The sequence below is a fragment of the Podarcis raffonei genome, chromosome 1 (genome assembly GCF_027172205.1).
Source record: "Podarcis raffonei isolate rPodRaf1 chromosome 1, rPodRaf1.pri, whole genome shotgun sequence".
Lineage (NCBI taxonomy): Eukaryota > Metazoa > Chordata > Lepidosauria > Squamata > Lacertidae > Podarcis > Podarcis raffonei.
In genome coordinates, this window is record NC_070602.1 from 3,641,866 (window position 1) to 3,662,232 (window position 20,367).

General features: G+C 48.7%; 2 protein-coding genes across 13 annotated transcripts in view; both read right to left on the reverse strand.

The window, feature by feature from the left end:
• SAV1 (salvador family WW domain containing protein 1) lies at window positions 1-11,990 on the reverse strand. Of its 3 annotated transcripts, none has more exons than XM_053387892.1 (5): window positions 11,864-11,990; window positions 7,699-8,145; window positions 3,231-3,501; window positions 2,129-2,272; window positions 1-716 (listed from the first exon to the last, which is right to left on the reverse strand). In XM_053387892.1, exons 1-5 carry the CDS (start codon window positions 11,955-11,957, stop codon window positions 512-514), a joined length of 1,161 nt encoding a protein of 386 aa, XP_053243867.1. In that variant the 5' UTR covers window positions 11,958-11,990; the 3' UTR covers window positions 1-511. The 3 variants fall into 3 exon arrangements, with proteins under 3 accessions (XP_053243867.1, XP_053243958.1, XP_053244051.1); XM_053387983.1 differs by having other exon boundaries at window positions 11,899-11,987; XM_053388076.1 differs by lacking the exon at window positions 2,129-2,272.
• Window positions 11,991-16,226: 4,236 nt separating this feature from the next.
• The window catches only part of NIN (ninein), a 131,843-nt gene continuing 127,702 nt past the window's right edge, over window positions 16,227-20,367 (reverse strand). For all 10 annotated transcript variants that reach the window (XM_053386586.1, XM_053386331.1, XM_053386241.1 and 7 more), the window contains one exon: window positions 16,227-20,117. In XM_053386586.1, coding sequence (XP_053242561.1) covers window positions 19,908-20,117 — 210 coding nt within the window. In that variant the 3' untranslated portion in view covers window positions 16,227-19,907. The remainder of the gene's footprint in view (window positions 20,118-20,367) is intronic.

Below are 20,367 nucleotides of genomic sequence, written 5' to 3' on the forward strand. Positions count from 1 at the left end.
ATAAAGGAAGATCATGTGGACCTTTTGCATATTAAAGCTGTGTCCGCGGCCACAGAGCTGCCGCAGAAAAGCAGAACCTCCTTTTCCCCTGGAGGCAAGGCAGCCCACAAGATCAGCAGCCGGAAGGCAGCAAACAGGCTTCATCTAACTTTCAGGCCGCTTCTTGCACTGACATCATTCGAAAATAAAATTTCTTCTCCAAGGTACAACCGTTGCTAGAAAAAATGGTTATCAGACAAAATAATAATAATATAAAACGTGGCTTTTCTTGAATTTTCCCACCACACTGGCTCTCAGAATAAGAAACTAACTTTCTTTATACAATATAACAAACATCTTTTGTATTCAATAAACATGATACACAAGAAGGTAATTACAAAAGGTGCAAGATCAACAAGAGAGAAGCTGCCTTTTTAACCAAAGCACTTGTTCACGATTTTTCCTTTTCTTTTTTTAAAGAGTCCCCTAAGATTCCAAGAGCCCTCAGAGTCCGCTGCGAAAGGGAAGGAGCTCAGAAGTTCTTGCCGTGCTGCTGCTGGGCATACCACTGCTGCCTCTGCTTGCGGTTCTCCAGCTCGCTGAGCAGAGCCTGGCGGTAGGCTTCGTACAGCTTCACTATCCGCTCCAGTTCCTTCATGAAAAGCAGCTTCAGCATCCCCTGGTATGTATCCAGGTCAGCCAACTGGAAGAGCTCCCACTTCAAGATGTGGTCGTATCTGTTGCAAGAGACAAGAGAACGACGTAACCGCCTGGGCGAGCACCGGATAAAGATAAAGAGAGCTTTATGCTGCAAACTGCCCTGAGATCTTCGGGTGAAGGGCAGTGCACAAATTTAATAAATAAACAAGAGCCTGTTGGATCAGAGCCTGGCCCATCTAATCCAGCCTCCTGTCATGAGAAAAACTTGGAAGCAGGTTGAATCCTGACAAGACAGAAGTACTGTTTTTGGGAGACAGGGGCAGGCAGGTGAGGAGGACTCCCTGATCCTGAATGGGGTAACTGTGCCCCTGAAGGACCACGTGCATAGCCTGGGAGTCATTTTGGACTCACAGCTGTCCATGGAGGTGCAGGTCAATTCTGTATCCAGGGCAGTTGTTTACCAGCTCCATCTGGTACACAGGCTGAGACCCTACCTGCCCACGGACTGTCTCGCCAGAGTGGTGCATGCTCTAGTTATCTCCCGCTTGGACCACTGCAATGCGCTCTACGTGGGGCTACCTTTGAAGGTGACTCGGAAACTACAACTAATCCAGAATGTGGCAGCTAGGCTGGTGACTGGGGCAGCTGCAGAGACCACATAACACCGGTCTTGAAAGACCTACACTGGCTCCCAGTACGTTTCCGAGCACAATTCAAAGTGTTGGTGTTGACCTTTAAAGCCCTAAACGGCCTTGGCCCAGTATACCTGAAGGAGCGTCTCCGCCCCATCATTCTGCCCAGACGCTGAGGTCCAGTGCTGAGGGCCTTCTGGCGGTTCCCTCACTGTGAGAAGCAAAGCTACAGGGAACCAGGCAGAGGGCCTTCTTGGTGGTGGCGCCCGCCCTGTGGAACGTCCTCCCACCAGATGTCAAAGATATAAACAACTACCTGACATTCAGAATACATCTGAAGGCAGCCCTGTTCAGGGACGTTTTTAATGTGTGACATCTTTTGGTTAGATGGGCGGGGTACAAATAATAAATTATTATTATTATTGAGCACAAGGACATTCTCCCTCCCTTCCTGTGGATTCCAGCAACCGGTATTAAGAAGCGTTGCTGCCTCTGACGGTGGAGGCACAGCAGAGCCCTCCTGGCCAGTAGCCAACAATAACTAGGAATCTTCTGGACATGACCTTAAAACAGGCCACTGTGAGAACAGGATTCTGGACAAGATGAACCTCTGGTCTAATCCAGAGGTCTTATGTTCTTATGCTACTTTGGATAACCAGCCAATACTGATTATATTAAGAGTATATCATTTCTTTTTAAGATGCTACACAATCTTAAGCTTAACGTTCTGGATACATTCAAGATGTCCCAAACAAAATGCCTCCATTTTTAAAAAACACAGGCTTATAGTCAATGAACTGCCCACCACTGGGCAGAAATAAAAATCAAAGTTCATAAGACAAGTGCTTAATGCTCACTTTACAGGAGCCCTGGCATAAACCTGCAGCCAATCTGGGATCTCCGCAGTGTGGTAGGGATTCGCAGGCACAAGGATAGTCTGGCTCCTCTCGGCTGGCTGTGGCTGATATGTCATTGGAGGTGGTTGATCGTAACGGGGAACACTGCACAGAGATATAGCAAAGATCAAACTCGAGTCACTTCAACACCAAAAATGGCAACAGCAGCTCTCTTAGGCTGGGGTGCAGAAACTTGGAGTGAGCAAATTCCCACTGTAGTTTTTTTGTATGTGTGTGTTCCTGATTTAGGAAATGGGGAGCAAGGCACAGCAGTGGCAGCCCAGGGGTCAACCCATACTTTGATACAAAAGGTTGTATTGGAGTTCCCCCAGCTCTCCAGGCAGGGCTGATCTGGGGAGGGTGCAGGGGGAAAGAGAGGAGGGAAGTCTCACTGTCTTAAAAGGAATCCCTGTGCTGGCTAGTGCTGGTGCAACCATTTGACTGAATACAGCTTGACGACACTCTGAAAGCCAACTTCAAAGCACACATGCCCATACTTGGGAGTTTAGTCTATCAAACAGATTTGGATGGAGAGATCTGTGCCACAAAGCTTATCTATGTTTAAAAGGTGGGTGTGCTAAATCTCGCGAATTCCACCACTTAGACTAACACCAATGCATTTGTAGTATAAATTCTTGTATCTGCCAGTCTGGGATTAGCCATGTCTCTGGGGTGTGTCTCAACAGGTGAGAAGCCAGAAAAAGGAAGGATTTAAGCAGACAATGGCTCTGCACTGCCTGTCATGGAAGTAGAGAGCAAGTGCTGAGCACTACCTATGTGTTGTGTGCTCTGTCATCTACCCTTGGCAGACTTTGCTAATGGAGACTCAAAGTTCTGCGATTGGTGATCTGATGTTGGGTTCTTTTCCACTCTTCCGTAGGAGCTGGAAACCAGTGAAAGTCCTTCATGCGTGCTAGCAGTAAGGCATTTGAGGTTCATTCTCTTACAGGGTTATTCAGAGGCCTCACAGAGTTCAATGGGGATAAGTCCCAGGTAAGTGGTCACAGAATTGCAGCCTAAGGCATTGGTTGAAACTCCCAAGGGAAGCCCACAGATGACTTACCTGGGGGCACAAGGGTGTTTGTACTGTGCTCTTTTATTGATGTGATCGACGTAGTACACACCAAACTCAGCTGATTCCACACGCTCCCACCCTGGAGGCAGCCCCTCTCGCTCAAGTGGATGACTCCAGTGTGTTGTGTTGGTGTTATGGTCTATGTAGTACTTCCTTCCTCTAAGAGTCCAGTCCACAGACCAGCCAGGAGGGAGAGGTAAATCTTCCGAACTGTGGTTTGTTAAGTTTCCCAGCGATGTAGCAGCCACCCGCCCAATGCCTGGAGGAAAAAAACAAAACCCCACAACAGCATCAGTAAAGCAGACACTCATTTAACAGGCTTCTTGCAAAGTTACACAACTTCTTTTCCTCAGAAAAGCAGCAAAAGATTGTCATCAATTCCACAATACACCCCCTTCTCAGTGCCTAGATTTATCGTTTCCTCTCACAAACATTCCTGCCTTGAGAGAGCACTGGTGCTTTCTATGCAACATGCTCCTTTTGCTTGCAGAAGTTCGTTAGCTAGTAAAGTCAGAAGGAGTTGGGTAGCTGCCTCCGTGCCACATGGCTACTAAATCCCAGCTCATTTCAGCACAGGTTTGTACACGTAAGACACCAGCCTCCCAGAACAGAAGGCTATTCTCCAAAGAGAACTTTTTTAAATGAGAAGACTCAGTATCATGGAAGGCAGAGTGAAGATAGCAACTATCAAAACATACCCCAAAACATAACAGACATGCCAAGCCAGATAAGGGGATAAGCAGTTGAAGGAAAAGTATTCAAAGAAGTTCAAACTGGGAAGTAGTCCATGTTTTCAAAACTGACAAAACACAGACACTTGACCCCTAGCTATTGCATAACACGGCTGCTTATCAGAAAAAAAGATGGTTCTTGATTGTGTAATCTGTTTCCCAGGACATCCAAGAGCAAATGTTGGAATGAAAGCCTCAAGTTTTCAGCCCCAGCCTCCCAAAAAATCAAGAGACAGATTATGGAAGTGGGAGGGCATTCTCTAGGTATGAATTAAGCCCTGCTTAAGAGGCAAGGCTGCCAGGGAACATGGCAAGCTGTCTTACACTGACTCAAGGCCACTGGGTTCACCTACTCTGGCAGGCAGCAACCTTCCAGCTCTCAATGCAGGCAGATGCCTTGCACATCACTCACTACCAGGTCCTTCCAGCTGGAGATGCCAGGGACTGAACCTGTGACTTTCGGCATGCAAAGCATGTGCTCTGCTTTTCAGCTATGATCCCTCAATGGTGGGGAGGAAAGAAAGATAAAGGGGCCCAGAGGAAGCAGATGAAAACTATTTGGCTTGCGGAGCTGGCATTCCACACCCCTGATGTGAACAAGCAGGAGGCCTGAATGGTTCGTGTGAATACAGTGCACAGCAATGGAGATGGGGGGAAGGCCTGGGTAAAGAGGTGCATCTTGACCAACTGTTGGAAACCATAGAGTGATGGGCATAAGAGGGGAGGTCATTCCCTCCCAAGTGCTACTGCCCCTCAAACGACAGAGAGTAGCAGTGCTACCAACAGAGCTTTCCCTGCTGACCTTAACAGGCAAGCAGGTTCATTTGGGAGAAGGCACTCTTTCAGATACAGTACACCCTCGGGTTACGTTACTCTCGAGTAACGTTTTGAAAGCGGTAAACCAGGAAGTATTTTTCCAGGTTTTGCCGCTCACACATGCGCAGAAGCGCTCTATCGCGCTGTGCGTGTGCGCAGAAGCGGCGCCTCTGGATATGGGTTTTTCAGGGTGCGCATGGACCCCCGGAACGAATTAATTTTGTATCCAGAGGGTCCACTGTATTTGGGGCTTCATATTTCAATGTTAGCCTCTTTAAACCGGGGTCAGTAGTGAATTGGCAACCAATGCAGATCACAGATTCGTAGAACGGTAGAGTTGGAAGGGACCGTAAGAGTCTCCTAGTCTAACCCCCTGCAATGCAGGGATCACAGCTCAAGCATCCTGGACCTCTAGCTTAAAAACCTCCACGGAAGGAGAGTCCACTGCCTTCCCAGGTAGTCCACTATCAAACAGTTCTTACTGTCAGAAAGTTCTTCCTAAGGTTTCTCTTCCAAAACCGGTGTGGTATGTACCCAGCTAGAAATATTTCCCAGCAGCCTTGCTGCTGCATCTTGCACGAGTTGCAGCTTCTGAGATGGTGAACCAACTGTAGCTTGAAATAGCCTTTTCCACCGAGAGCACTGCAACCCTGAAGGGAACTAGCCATCTCCCAAATTCCTAGGCTCAAGAACCTGCAAGAGACTGTGCTTCAATCTTGGCTGGATTCAGCTTCAATTTATTGGTCCACAACCAGCCCCTTACCACCTCCACTTCCACTGCCTCTCCTGATTCAGATGCACCAAGAGACAGCGATGGGTATCATCAGTATAGTAGCTGACATGTCACTCCAAATACCCTGATGACACCTCCCAGTGGCTCCATGCAGAGGGGCAAGATAAACCTTTGGGGAACTGTACAAACAAGCTCCCAAGGCACCAAGGGGTAGATCCCCAACTGTTACACTCTGAAACCAGATTCAGAGGCCGGAATGGAACCATTTTAACAAAGTGCCCACAAGTTCCCAGACTCGGGAGCTGCTCCAGGAGCATGGCTTGGCCAACAGTATTGAAAGTTGTGGTCAAGAAGAACCAAAAGGCTTGCACTCTCCCTGCCCCTCTCTGAACAAAGGTCACCAATCAGGATGAAGAAGGCAGTTTTGGGGCTGCATCCGATTGCAATGGGTCCGGATAAGACGCTTTCCCAAGTATGTCTTTAATGGGATCACTACACACCCCAGTCTGTTTCTAACAAACTCCAGCTGCAGCCCTTTCCCTTTGCTTCCTCATCGACTTCTAACCTGTTCTGTGTTTCTTTGGCGTAGACCTATAATTTTTCAGCTGCCGTCAAAGCCAAATTGATGCCCGCTCATATACGATTGCTTCAGCCAACGCTAAAACACAACAACCTACTCCTTCCTCTAAAGGACGCAAGTTTCCTTTCCTTAAATGTGGGGCTTGCATCCCAAATCTCCCATCCAGCACAGCCTCCTGCTACCTCACTAGAGCATATTACTGTCTCTCATGCCAACAAACTGCTTTAAGTGAAGGCCTTCAAGAAGCTGCGTCATCTGCGGCTTGGCTTTCCCCCTCTCTGCCATCATGTACACTCCATGGTGGCTGGCAGCCAGGCAGCCTAGCAGCTTCCAACTCCATTTCCACAACCAAGCCACTCCCACCAGCAGACGCCTATGAGCTCATGTTCTTCAAAAACTTCTCTCCTGCCAATCAGCAGGAGTTTGGTGGGGTGGCAGATTAATGGAGGCCACAGGAAACAGATAGGGGTTATTTGGTTTGCAGACTCGACATTCCCCCCTGCTAATCTGAATAACCCATATACACCAAGTATCATTCCTAAAACAAACCAAAATTAAACATTATAGAACAGTCAGATGCACAGGCATTTCATTTTCCACAGCACAGAACCAGTCTCTAACTCTTTGGAGCTCAGCCTCTCTTCTTCTAATAATAATAATAATAATAAAAAGCCTTCTGAGAGAAAAGCATCTCCTTCTCAAAAGCGGAGTTTCATATTTGAGGTCAGTAACCCTAAAGTTTTGACATTCCTGCCTGCAGATTTATTTTCCTGCTCTGCAATCTGCGCAAGATGGTCAACTTGACTGCAATGCGTTTCATAACCAAGGAAACTGGGGGAAAGTATGACATGCTTACATATCAATCTGTTTATGTTTACAACATAAATACCACATTTTAGAGCTTGAGAGTCTTTATGCTGTGCCCAGTACTGTGATTCCACAAGCGCTACTCAAGAATTTCACTTTGTCTGATGAGCGTCCTTCAGTAAACACAAGTAAACCACATGAAAAATGTGATCCGGAATGCTGTCATGCCCAGGAAGAGTCACATTCCAAGGCAAACATCTGATGTCTTCTCACTCGACTTCAAAGGCCAAATGCCCCCTCACTCTTCAAGAACAAAATCACCAGTTTTCTGAGGAAACTAAGATAACACTCAACATTTCAACTGCATATAGAAAAGGCCTGTGTTTTTCCATCTCTCTCGCCCACGTTCCTTTTCCTGCAAATTGCAAGTTTGCAAACACTGCTCTGGCTGTATTTAAAAACCGTTCACAGAATTACCCTTCGAGAAGATACACACAGAGGTCACCAGGCATTTGTGAATGCTCCCATGGCCTCGCCTCAGAAGTCAGCAGACAACTTGGTTTCTCTCTCAGAAGGAGCTTTCTGGAACTTGCTTGGAAGAAAAATGCCCCACACCTTACAATAATGACCTATATGGACCAATAGCCCCACTCTCTTCAAGGCAGCTTGAGAGCCTGAAAGGTATTATGCACACATAGATCCTTGTTTACTGCCACCAGTATGACACATGTATACACATAAGCTGTACTTCGGAATGGCCAATTCTGGAAAATAAGCTCAGATACTTGCCTGAACTATGCCTTCCCTGATTCTGTGACATCCTTTGGGCAAGGTCAGTGTTATGTTCATAGTATCTATATTCCTCCTGCACATGATCCGCCAGCTGGTGCCGCCTCTGACCATTATAAAAGTGGTGGTCATAATAGTGACGGGATCCGGCATCGCCGTTTTCAGTTACAGAGTTTGCCTCTGTTAAAAAGGACTGGGAAGATACGCCATATTCCCGCGGGACGTCGGCCAGGCTCCTGGCAAGGTAGGAAGGGGCAGAGAGTCTGTTGCTTTCCCGCCTCACTATCTTGTGAGGCGGCCTCTGTACTGGAGTCCGAAGGAAGCTCTGGTTTCTGGAAACTGCTCCATCCCCACCCGCGGCGTAGGCAGAAGGACCCGGGTCCAGAAGGCAGAGATCTGTTCGTCTTGGAATGGTTGGACCATGACGGATGAATGAAGGCATCAGATCTGCAACAGAGCATTGCAGTAAAAATTGAAAGTAGGTCAAAGTAGGCACATTATTTCATTGAATTTTAAAAATTACTACGTGTCTGGGAGAGGCAGAATTGAAACATGGTAGTAACAATTCTCTGTACAAGATTTTGTTGTACACTGACTTTGGGAGGCGTTTCATCTAGGAATTGGTTAGTAAGTTCTATAAATGAACAGTTTCAAAGCAGAGGGGAAATATCTCGGAAGAAATCTCTTCTTGCAAATATGCAAAAAGTAGTCAAGCAATTTTCAGGATACAACTAGAATGTGGTCCCCAATAGCTTTCCACTAGGGTAAGGCAAGTCCTTGGCCCAAAAAAGATCTCCCAGCCCTGTCAAAATCCCTGCCCCCTGGAACCTCCTTCACCCCATTTCATTAGCTACCAATGTGGTGATCTCCTGCTGCTGGAAACTACAACTCCCATCAGCCTAAGGTAGCAAGGCCAATAGCCAGGAATGATGGTCACTGTTGTCTGAAACACCTGGAGGACACCTTATGTGGCTAGCCCTGCCCTATGTTACAAATTACTCTGGGGTTGTATGTATGTATGTAAACGAATACAGTGGTACCTCAGGTTACATACACTTCAGGTTACAGACTACGCTAACCCAGAAATAGTGCTTCAGGTTAAGAACTTTGCTTCAGGATGAGAACAGAAATCGTGCTCTGGTGGCGTGGTGGCAGCAGGAGGCCCCATTAGCTAAAGTGGTGCTTCAGGTTAAGAACAGTTTCAGGTTAAGTACGGACCTCCGGAACGAATTAAGTACTTAACCTGAGGTACCACTGTAATGAAAAAAATAGAGGGAAATCAAATGCAAAACAAACCTACGATGAAAAGTACAGAAAAACAAAGGAGTGACAACTGAGGTGGCTCTGATTTCCAGCGGCAGGATGTGTGTGTCACCATGCTCACTATTCGGCTTTTAGGGAAGGAAAACTGCCCTTCTGCATCTTGCTCCCCTCCTCTCTGTCCCCCACTGCCTGGCCTGCAGCTGTGTGCGCCAATTTAGGATTGCACTTCAGGCACAAAGCACAGGCTCTATCCACAAAATGTTCATGCCATAAATACGTGTGGTGGGGTTTAAGGTGCCACAAGGCTGTGTTTCCATTTACGTGCGTGTGCACATACACATGTTCACCTTCAGTTTCCTTCCTCGTTCAGAATACCTAACTCCTTTTAACCGTTGCAACACATTCAAAACAGGTGCTGAACATTGCAGATAACCAGAACCCTCCTTTAACCTGGGAACAAACCCCACTGAATTTAGCAGGGCTACGGTTGCAACCTGAATCTTCCGAGTGCCGGTGCAAACCCTGGTCTCTATACTGCCCCCAACAATAAACCCACCCACCACCACAGACTGAAGTCATTCATGCACACACCCCTTCATGGGAGTTTTTTTTGCGCTGAGGGGCTGGACGGTCACCTGCCATAGATACTTTCTTTGCACTGGAGGAGGGGGCTCAAGAGCCCTTGGGTGTCCACAGTTTCCTAGGATGGGAAGGGGGTGAGCTCTCCTCTGTTGGACGTTTATGAACTACAGCTGTTGGGTGGCCACCTGCCATGGCTGCTCCAGCTGCATCCATCCCTGCACTACTGGGGGGGGGGGGGGCTTTTTGGGCCAGGTGGTCCCTTGGTGCCGTCGCTGCTGGGGAAGTTCCGCTTTCCATCTACGATGCAGCCTCACCTACCTCGCAGGGTTGTTGTGGAGATTAAATGGGGGGGGAGAGAACCGTGTATATGCCGCCATGTACCGTATTTTTTGCTCTATAAGACTCACTTTTTCCTTCCTAAAAAGTAAGGGAAAATGTGTGTGCGTCTTATGGAGCGAATGCAGGCTGCACAGCTATCCCAGAAGCCAGAACAGCAAGAGGGATTGCTGCTTTTGCTGCTCAGCGATCCCTCTTGCTGTTCTGGCTTCTGAGATTCAGAATATTTTTTTTCTTGTTTTCCTCCTCCGAAAACTAGGTGCGTCTTGTGGTCTGGTGCGTCTTATAGAGCGAAAAATACGGTATATGCCGCCTTGAGCTCCTTGGAGGAAAAAGCGGGGTGTAAATGCAATAATAAAAATGATTCATTGGGAAGAGGGGAGAACACTCCCAAACTATAGCAGCCGGCTCCTGGGGGCCGAGGTCCCTTCACCCCCAAATAAAATATGTGAGGGGGGGCCAGCCCTCCCCAAAGCACATGACCATTTAAATGGGGTGCATCTTTGAGACCGATTATGTGGGAATGGGGTCAGTGCCCGGATTTACGTATAAGCTAAACAAGCTATAGCTTAGGGCCTCACACCATTGGGGCCCCCCCAAAAAAATTTAAAGGGAAAAAATCTGGATGTACATTTCCAAAACATAAGATCAAAAACAAATAAAGTGAAACCTACATACAGCAACAGTGTTTTGTGTTGTGTAGGCTCCTACTTGTTATGTGCAAATGGCTTTAGATGCCTATTAAGTCCATAAATTACCATATAGCATATACAAAATAATAATAATAATAAATATTCCTTCCAGTAGCACCTTAGAGACCAACTTCTTGCATGCATACGAAAGCTCATACCAATAACAAACTTAGTTGGTCTCCAAGGTGCTACCGGAGGGACGCGGGTGGCCCTGTGGTCTAAACCACAGAGCCTAGGACTTGCCAATCAGTAGGTTGGTGGTTCGAATCCCCCCAATGCGTTGAGCTCCCATTGCTTGGTCCCAGCTCCTGCTAACCTAGCAGTTTGAAAGCACGTCAAAGTGCAAGTAGATAAATAGGTACCACTCCGGCAGGAAGGTAAACGGTGGCTTAATCATGCTGGCCACATGACCCGGAAGCTGTACGCTGGCTCCCTCAGTCAATAAAGCAAGATGAGCGCCGCAACCCCAGAGTTGTCTGTGACTGGACCTAATGGTCAGGGGTCCCTTTACCTTTACGGTGCTATTGGAAGGAATTTTTAAATTATTTTTCTGTTTCCACTACCACAGACCAACACGGCTACCCACCTGTAACTAGACCTATAGCATATATTCAACACAAAAAACAGTGACCATTTGTTGTTGGCAAAGGACAGCTGGACATATAAAGGGCCCCATCACCTTCACTACCTTAAAGTTAAAGGGACCCTTGACCGTTAGGTCCAGCTGCTGCCTCATCATACCTAAATCTGGCCCTGGGTGGGTGGGGCTTACCTGTGTCCCCCCCCCATAATATTTTAATCAAGTTGGCACCCAGCCTCTCCCCCCACCAGACAGCTCCTTCTCCTCTGGAGACCAGGTGGGGCCAGGTGATGTCGGTACAGTGGTACCTCGGGTTAAGTACTTAATTCGTTCTGGAGGTCCGTACTTAACCTGAAACTGTTCTTAACCTGAAGCACCAATTTAGCTAATGGGGCCTCCCTCTGCCGCCACACGATTTCTGTTCTCATCCTGAAGCCAAGTTCTTAACCCGAGGTAATATTTCTGGGTTAGCGGAGTCTGTAACCTGAAGCGTCTGTAACCCGAGGTACCACTGTCTTTTAATCAAGTTGGCACCCAGCCTCTCCCCCCACCAGACAGCCCCTTCCCCTCTGGAGACCAGGTGGGGCCAGGTGATGTCGATACAGTGGTACCTCGGGTTAAGTACTGAATTGCGCCCCCTCCCCCGGGTTCATTTGACCCCCCCCGCCCCCAACCCCCCGGGGAGGAAGGAAGGAAGGGCTCGTGCACTCACTGCGGAGCAAAGGGCTGGTCTCCTTGATGACGTACTTGCCCTGCACCTCGCCCGGTTTGGAGAGCTCGGCGCGCGTTTTCTTCCGGGACAGCATCCCCTCCCCCTCCGCCGCCCCTCCCCCCTCCCTCCCTCAGCCCGCCGCGCCGCCGCCGCCGCCGCCCCCGGAGCCGGGCCCCTCCCGGAGGGGCGCCATGGGGGTCCAGACGCCGGGTGGGGGCCTTTCGGGGAGGGGGCGCCAAGAGCCACGCCCTCCCGGCTCCCTTCCTCCGTCTCCCCTCAGCGCCTCACGCAGCCCCTCAGGCAGCCCAGGAAACTTTCTGGCCACGCCCACCGCCCCGGCGCCGCCCGATTGGCTGGCCCGCGCGGGGGCCGCTGGGAAGGCAGCGCCGAAAAGGGGCCCCGAGGAGGAGGGAGGAGGAGGGAGAGGGCGCGGCGGCGCAGAGAGGACGGCGAGAGAGGAGGGCGGGATCTGCGGAACAGCGCCCCCCGCGGCAGGGAGGGGGACTGCTCTGCGCCCAGCTGCTGCTGCTGGGTTATACTGTGCCGTAATATGATATACGTACCGTAATATGATGATAATAATAATATTATTATTAATGATAATGATAATAATAATGATAGTAGTTACAGGTAGGGAGCCGTGTTGGTCTGCCGTAGTCGAAACAAAATTAAAAAAATTTCCTTCCAGTAGCACCTTAAAGACCAACTAAGTTACTGGAAGGAATTTTAAAAATAATAATCAAAATGAATAAAAATAAAACAACTTTATTACTTATACCCTGCCCAGCTGGCTGGTTCTCCCCAGTTACTCTGAGAGGCTTCCAGCAGGAGATTAAAAACACATTAAAACATCAGTTTTACTTTCTGTGCTGCCCTTCATCCAAAGATCTCAGCACACTGTACAGCATAAAATGGAAAATAAAACCAAGAAAATTATAAGAACAAAACAAACCAATAGCCCAGTTCCAATAGTTATTTATTTATTTTCATTTGTTTTTATTACACCGCTTGATTGTAGATAAACAACCTCAATGCAATTTGCAAAAGCGACGACAAACCTAGACAGCATCTCAAGAAACAGAAAAGAAAGATCTGTATAGTTCAAGCTATGGTTTTCCCAGTGGTGATGTATGGAAGTGAGAGCTGGACCATTAAGAAGGCTGATCGCCGAAGAATTGATGCTTTTGAATTATGGTGCTGGAGGAGACTCTGGAGAGTCCCATGGACTGCAAGAAGATCAAACCTCTCCATTCTGAAGGAAATCAGCCCTGAGTGCTCCCTGGAAGGACAGATCGTGAAGCTGAGGCTCCAATACTTTGGCCACCTCATGAGAAGAGAAGACTCCCTGGAAAAGACCCTGATGTTGGGAAAGATGGAGGGCAACAAGGAGAAGGGGACGACAGAGGACGAGATGGTGGGACAGTGTTCTCGAAGCTACCAGCATGGATTTGACCAAACTGCGGGAGGCAGTGGAAGACAGGAGTCCCTGGCTTGCTCTGGTCCAGGGGGTCAGGAAGAGTCGGACACGACTAAACGACTAAACAACAAAGACAGCAAACAACAAGAAAAACATTCTTTGGAATGCTACAAGAAAACACAAAAAGGTTGTTTTTTAAAATACCCAAACAGGTTATAATGCCCACCAGCTTGCCTTGGAGAAGACGACACACCTCCAGAGAGACAGCTAACTATCCATTTTGCTTTCTTCCTTATTGCAGGTCCGTTATCCATCCCTGTCCTTTGCTGTCTCTGAAGCCAGGAAGTTTGGCCTTCGGTTCCCAGGGCACGAGCTATTTTCAAAGCCGCAGAGGGTCCGCTTCCCACGATGCAACACGACACAAGCAAGACAATTGCCCTGGTGGAGATTCACGTGGACCTGGGAAAAAGTCAGGTCAAGGCTGGCAGCTGCTACCTGGAGATGGTGGGGATTGAACTTGGACCTTCTGCATTCAAAGCCGGTGCTTTGCCTCTGAGCTACACTCCTTCCCCTGGCTTCAACAACTAGACCGTTGCTGCTATTTTTCTTAGCACTGTAAATAATGCGAATATCGATTTAGTACAGCGTTGCCTTCTTCTGCTGCCATCTCCTGGCTGATGGGCAATCTGGGTTTTGTAGTCCCGCTGTTCAGCTGCAGAGCACCAGCCGGGCATAGTGGCTCCTGCCTGTGATCCCAGCTCCTTGGGAGACTGAGGCTGGAGGATTGCTTGAGTCCAGGAGTTCTAGGCTGCGGTGGGCTACGTGGAGCAGGTGTCCTCGCCAAGGTCAGCATCAACATGGGGGCCCTCTGGGGAGCCAGGGGCTACCAGGTTGCCTAAGGAGGGGCGAACCGGCCCAGGCTGGAGACAGAGCAGGCCAAAGTTCCCGTGCTGAGCGGTGGGGGATTGCACCTCTGAGTAGCGCCCGCAGTGTAGCCTGGGCAAGAAAGCAAGACCCAGCCTCTCTCTTTTGGAGGTTTTTCATGCCTCTGAGCACTGGCAGTGATGCAGTGGAAGGTGTTGTAGGAATTCTAAGGTCTCTGAGATATACCGTATTTTTCGCTCTATAACACGCACCCGACCACAACACGCACGTAGTTTTTAGAGGAGGAAAATCCGTAGGCATGCCACCCGTAGGCATTCCCTCCATAACACGCACAGACATTTCCCCTTACTTTTTAGGAGGAAAAAAGTGAGTGTTATGGTGCAAAAAATACGGTATATATATCTCATACAGACATACCTCTTGTTACTTTAGCTTCTTTTCTTTTCAGGTTGCGTCCCGCGGCAACCCAGAAGTACCGGAAAGGGTTACTTCCGGGCATAGCTGTCAACGTTTTTTAAGGGAAATTCCCTTATTCCGAATAGGATTCCTCGCAAGAAAAGGGAAAAGTTGACAGCTATACTTCCAGGTTTCGCCACTCGCGCATGTGCAGATGCACAAAATGACGTCAAACGCATGCACAGAAGCGGTGAATCGCGACCCGCGCGTGCGCAGACGCGGGTTGCTTTCTCTTCAGGTTGCGAACGGGGCTCTGGAACGGATCCCGTTCGCAACCAGAGGTACCACAGTATATATAAATCATATGTTCATAAATGTACAAGGTAAATACATACATCAGTATGTAAATCACATGTCTGAAATAGTACAGGAGAGCAATCCTGAAGCCATTTTGACTCCTCCAGCGACCTCAAATAATTCTCTGCAGTGAGGAAGGAAATGGGAAAAGCCTCCCCATTCACTGGCGGAGGAACGGGGGTGCGGGGGGAGCGTATCACCCCCGGCGGCACGATCCTGGTGGGGTGCCATCATGGCTTCCCCCCACCACTGGGCGCCACACCCCTGCAGGCGGTGCACCGCACCTCCAGGACACGTGCCACGCGCAGCACGCCATGTCCCCAGGATGCACACCATGCCCCTGCAGACAGCGTGCCATGCCCCCATCTGCTCTCCGCCCCTCCCCCCCACTGGAGATTGAAGCTCTGCCACTGTCTCCATTGTCTCTTTGCTCACAAATCCTGTCTTAAGGGGGTATTTGTGCATGAATAGGGTGAGCCTATGACCTGGATTGAGGAACTAAAGTATTGACCATCATAAAAGAATGGCCAGGCTGCCCAGGTAAAGCAATCAGTGACCATTATCAGGTATTCTGGCAGACAGGATTTCTGCTGTAGACCCGCCTCCTTCTGTGATGTATGTATGATGTTTTGAAGGGTGGTCTTGAACTACAGGGTGGCAATTTCAAAAGTCTATATAAAGGCAGGAACACCTTTGTTCTGGGTTCCTCCTTCTTTCCTGCGTGGGGTGAGCAGGGGATCCTGTTGCAACAGTTTAATAAAGATCAGGCTTACTAGCTGCTTTGCTTCTCAATATTCTCTGGTTGGCCTCTGTTATTTTCTCCTACCGATAGAGAACCTACAGGAGGACTCTATCCGGGCTCTTGGACACCCCATAAGGGAAAAGGAGCCGTTTTTTTCTTATAACAAAGGGATTTGGAGGAATGCAACTCTGAGACATCCCCCTGCCCCCTGAGCAGGAGCTATACCATCATCTGCTGGAGCATTGGGGCAACTGATGGACTGCCTTGCTCTGACGGTGATAAAGAGGCTTTCAAGTTTGCTCAGAGGAAGCCTCAGAGAGATAAATAGCCCTGAGCCAGAGGCTGGGACCTCCTTCCTCTTTCTTTGAGGGGTTTCCCCTTTCGCACGAGCAGTTTTACAAACAGCAACACTTCTTTGCAAAACGGTTTGCGTATTTTATTTTGAACTTTTTTTGTTCGTTTGTTAAAGGCTCAAGGTGTTTTACACGTTTTGCAAACTTTTATGGAACGAAACGCAGCCATGGCTGAAAACGGAAAGGATCTGCACTTTCAAAAAATGACAACACTTGCCTCATTTTATTTTATTGATTTATATTTATTGCCTGCCCAAAGGGCTCAGGATGGGATAACAAGGCAACAAACATGCGTGAGAGTTACCATTAAAATTAGTCCCAGCATAGCCCAAATACACAGAGGTAACCCTACCCAAGATAGTCCGTGTGAACGAAAACTAGGTTTGCAGTGCTTCCAAAAGAGACTCGGGTTGGGACTTTGCTGAGCCTCTATGGAGCATTTTTTCACCACGAGGCTGTTTCTCAGGCCCCTAGAGTTTCAATCACGTCATGGGAATAAAGAACCATAGATGGTGAATGGCTTGATTCCCCTAAAACTGGCATCCCCAAGGAGTGTGTGGGACTTGCCCCTCTAAACAGCTTAGGGGAATGCACCAGCTGAATTGCAGGAAGAGGAATAATAGAATTGTGGAGGGACCCCAAGAATCAGCTGGTCCAACCCTCTGCAATGTAAGGAATCTCAGCTGGTGCCTGGTCTCTGTATTAAGGCAACTGGTGGGTTTCAGCATTCACATCCTCCAGGGTACAGAAGGAATATGTGGAGCTGCCTTGTGCGGTAATAGACTAACAAGCCTTGGACATGGGCCAGGGGGCTCCCTGCTCCGGCTGGCTGGCGATGCGTCTCCCTAGCAGCAACTCAGTAGAAGGTTTAGTGCTCACGTAAAGTCAGAAGAAAGGACACACGCAAAGCTACATGGCTATAGGATCTGTGTGCTGTTCCCTGAGCATTCCCCTTTGGCGTTGACACGGCAGAGGTGAGGCCACAGCTAAATGCACAAGTTAAGGCATGTTCAAGTTTCATTGTCTCTAAGCTGCGGTCCACGGCAGGGTGGCCAACGACTCTCTGCAACCTGAGGGTGGAAAAGCTTCTCTTAGAGCTCTGTTTTCCTACGGAAAATTACCATACCTTTGGCAGTAACGACGACCAGGCGCCAGTATCGGGCAAACTTGGCGTTTTACGAAGTTGTCCGCTTTGTTCATAAAATAAAATGTGTAAAATGAACCGGCTGAGTGAGATCACTTAGGTCACCAGAAAACTTTCAGATGCAACGGACCCCTAATTTGCATGGGAAATTTCCCAGGAAACCCACAGGACTGATGGTGCCCGACTGCATCATGGGACTCTTTAACCTGACCTACAATGATCAACCGTGACTCTCAGCAACTCCCCAGAATGCAGGCATAATTTGTTATGTACTGAAGTTCTCACCCTGGGCCAGCAGGGGGAAACTGTAGATAGTTATGCAAATAAGGGATCGAAAGTGACGTTCAGTGATTGGATAGTTTTAGAAAATAGTTACAGTTACGTTGTACTGGAGCTCTATATAAGCAGGCTGACTGAACCCTTCAGTTCAGTTCTGTTCTGGCCTGTGAATAAACAAGAGCTGTTTGAAGAATCGCTGTGTCGTCTGATATGTTCACCCACAACTTAACATAATTTTTATTTGCCCTTATGATGCCATAGTGGGGCGGTTATACACAACCCCGCTTTCGATATTGTTTGTGCCTGCAGAATTTTGGAGGTAGGCATACTTATTTATCTCCAGTCCTGTAACTTTTTAGAGTGCCCCCCCAGACAGCAATAAAACACTGGGGAAACATTGCAAAATAATAACACAGGAGGAAGGGCGGATGGTCCAATGTTAATCCACTATGAATGCACTATTTTTGCGTCAATGGCATGTTGCAGAAGAAACCCATGGAAAATGTCAGGAACTGAATCAAGGCTGAGAATGTGCCCTCCAAGGTGCGCACCACACATTTAAAGCACTCGGACCACATTAACTGAAGCACCTGTCCTGAGACGGCATTCACAGCTGTTCATTTGAATATGTGCATGGAATTCGGGTTATTGAGAATTTTGGTATTCACAGAACTGAAGAGTTGGAAGGGACCCTTGAGAATCATTTAGTCCAATTCCCTGCAATGCAGGGATCACAATTCACTTTGGGGCAGATGAATAAAAATGGCCAGATATGCCTTAAAAACCAGACAGGCTCAATAAAGCCTTTATTTGTGAAGCGGGAGCTACTACTGTTCATGAGTGTCCATTTGATATGATACTGCCATATACAGACTATGGCTCCCTGACATTCTGGAGGTTGAGGCAGGAACCGGCTGCATGCACCAAGTGCCTTTGACCACCCAGCAATGCCCCTTCCGATCTGCAAATCAGTTATTCCCCCCTCCCGAACAGTTTGCAGAATTCTGTGGGTGCCACCTGCAGAAAGGAGGGCCTTAGGACCTCTGCTTGGCTTCTGTTTGTGGTGGGAAACCATCTCCCCTCGCCCACACAACCATCCCACAACCCCAAGACGTGCTTCTCCTCTTTCTGCCACACTGACTTTCGGGTTGGGGAGGTGGTCTGAGGCGAAGAGATCCACCTGTAGGCTCCCCTTAATCCCAAAAGGCAGGGGTGGGGAACCTTTTTCAACCCAAAGGTTGCAGGGCAATTTGGGCAGGGGGCAAGGCGTCTCAGAGGCAAAAAAGCGAGTAGAGCATTGGATGCACCCATTACACTTATGTAAAGTAGGTACTCCCAGTAGTGATGTATGGAAGTGAGAGCTGGACCATAAAGAAGGCTGATCGCCGAAGAATGGATGCTTTTGAATTATGGTGCGGGAGGAGACTCTTGAGAGTCCCATGGACTGCAAGAAGATCAAACCTCTCCATTCTGAAGGAAATCAGCCCTGAGTGCTCACTGGAAGGACAGATCCTGAAGCTGAGGCTCCAATACTTTGGCCACCTCATGAGAAGAGAAGACTCCCTGGAAAAGACCCTGATGTTGGGAAAGATGGAGGGCACAAGGAGAAGGGGACGACAGAGATGGTTGGACAGTGTTCTCGAAGCTACCAGCATGAGTTTGACCAATCTATGGGAGGCAGTGGAAGACAGGAGTGCCTGGTGTGGTCTGGTCCAGGGGGTCATGAAGAGTTGGACACGACTAAACAACAACAACTGTAGGTACATTCCAGGCACATGAAAGCCAGAGATATTCTCTCTCTCTTGCTCTGAGATGCACACAGGCACCTCACAGCCTTATACTGAATCAGACCATTGGTGTGTGGAGCAGGGCTGGGGAGGGGCTGTGGCCGGAGGGGCATCTAGAGAGGCAAGGATGGGGTGCAATTGGTTCCCAGGCCTGTGGCTCCCCACCCTTGATTGAACGTTCTCCAAGCTTGATTCACCTGTCTGAGCAACGTGGCCCTTTGAGCAGTGATGCTTGTGGGCTAACTGGGTGCCCTGAGGTCAACGTTTGGCTCCTGGCCCTGAGATTCCCTGAAGAGATCCATCTCCAGACCTCCCCTTAATCCCCAAGAGCCTGAGGTTCAAATCTCCCTTGTCCTCAGCTGGTCCTCTCTGCTCTGTCCGCGTCCCATGTGTTTTCTCACCTCCGCTGCCCCATCAGATCAGGAAACGAGATGCTCTAAGAGCTCTGGCTTTTCCTGAATCACCTGATGAGAAGATCAGCCTCGGTCTGGCCACCTTCTAGGGCTGGTAGAGCAACATTGCGCCACAAGGCATGTGGGGATAATGTGCACCCGAGAACAGAACCGGGGTTTCTTTGGGGCAGAGAAGGAACAACTAAAGGGCAGCCGTTGTCACTATTCTTAAAAAGGCAGCTTTAAGTAAAGTGCGTCCCCAGCTGTGCAGAGACAGGCGGGTATGGCTTTGCTAAGACCCCAACTGAGCAGCGGAGCCCAAGGTGGGCGAGGTCAGGTTTTTGACAATCCGGCCAAGGTTGGCAATCTTTTCTTCCAGCAAGTAGTTCTTCTTCTCCACGGTCTTCTGCCTCCGCTCGGTCATCTCCAGGGCCTTCAGGAGCTGGGCGTTCTCCACAAAGAGGTCCTTCACCATCTCGTCGGCTTTCGTGTTCTTGGCAAGCTGGAAAACACAGGCAGCAAATGAGGGCTTGCTCCCCAAGGGTGCAAAAGCGAGATCTGTGTTCCGTAACGCTCTGCCCTGACCCCATAACCCCAGGTGCTCATCCCAACTCAACCCCGAAATATTCATGTTGTGCGCTTTTTAAATGTTTGGTTGTAATCATCTTAAAAGAAGAAAAGGGAAATTCCTCATGTTTCTAGATCCAGGTTTGGGACAAATACTCTCTTGATGAGAGGCAAGCAAAGAAAAG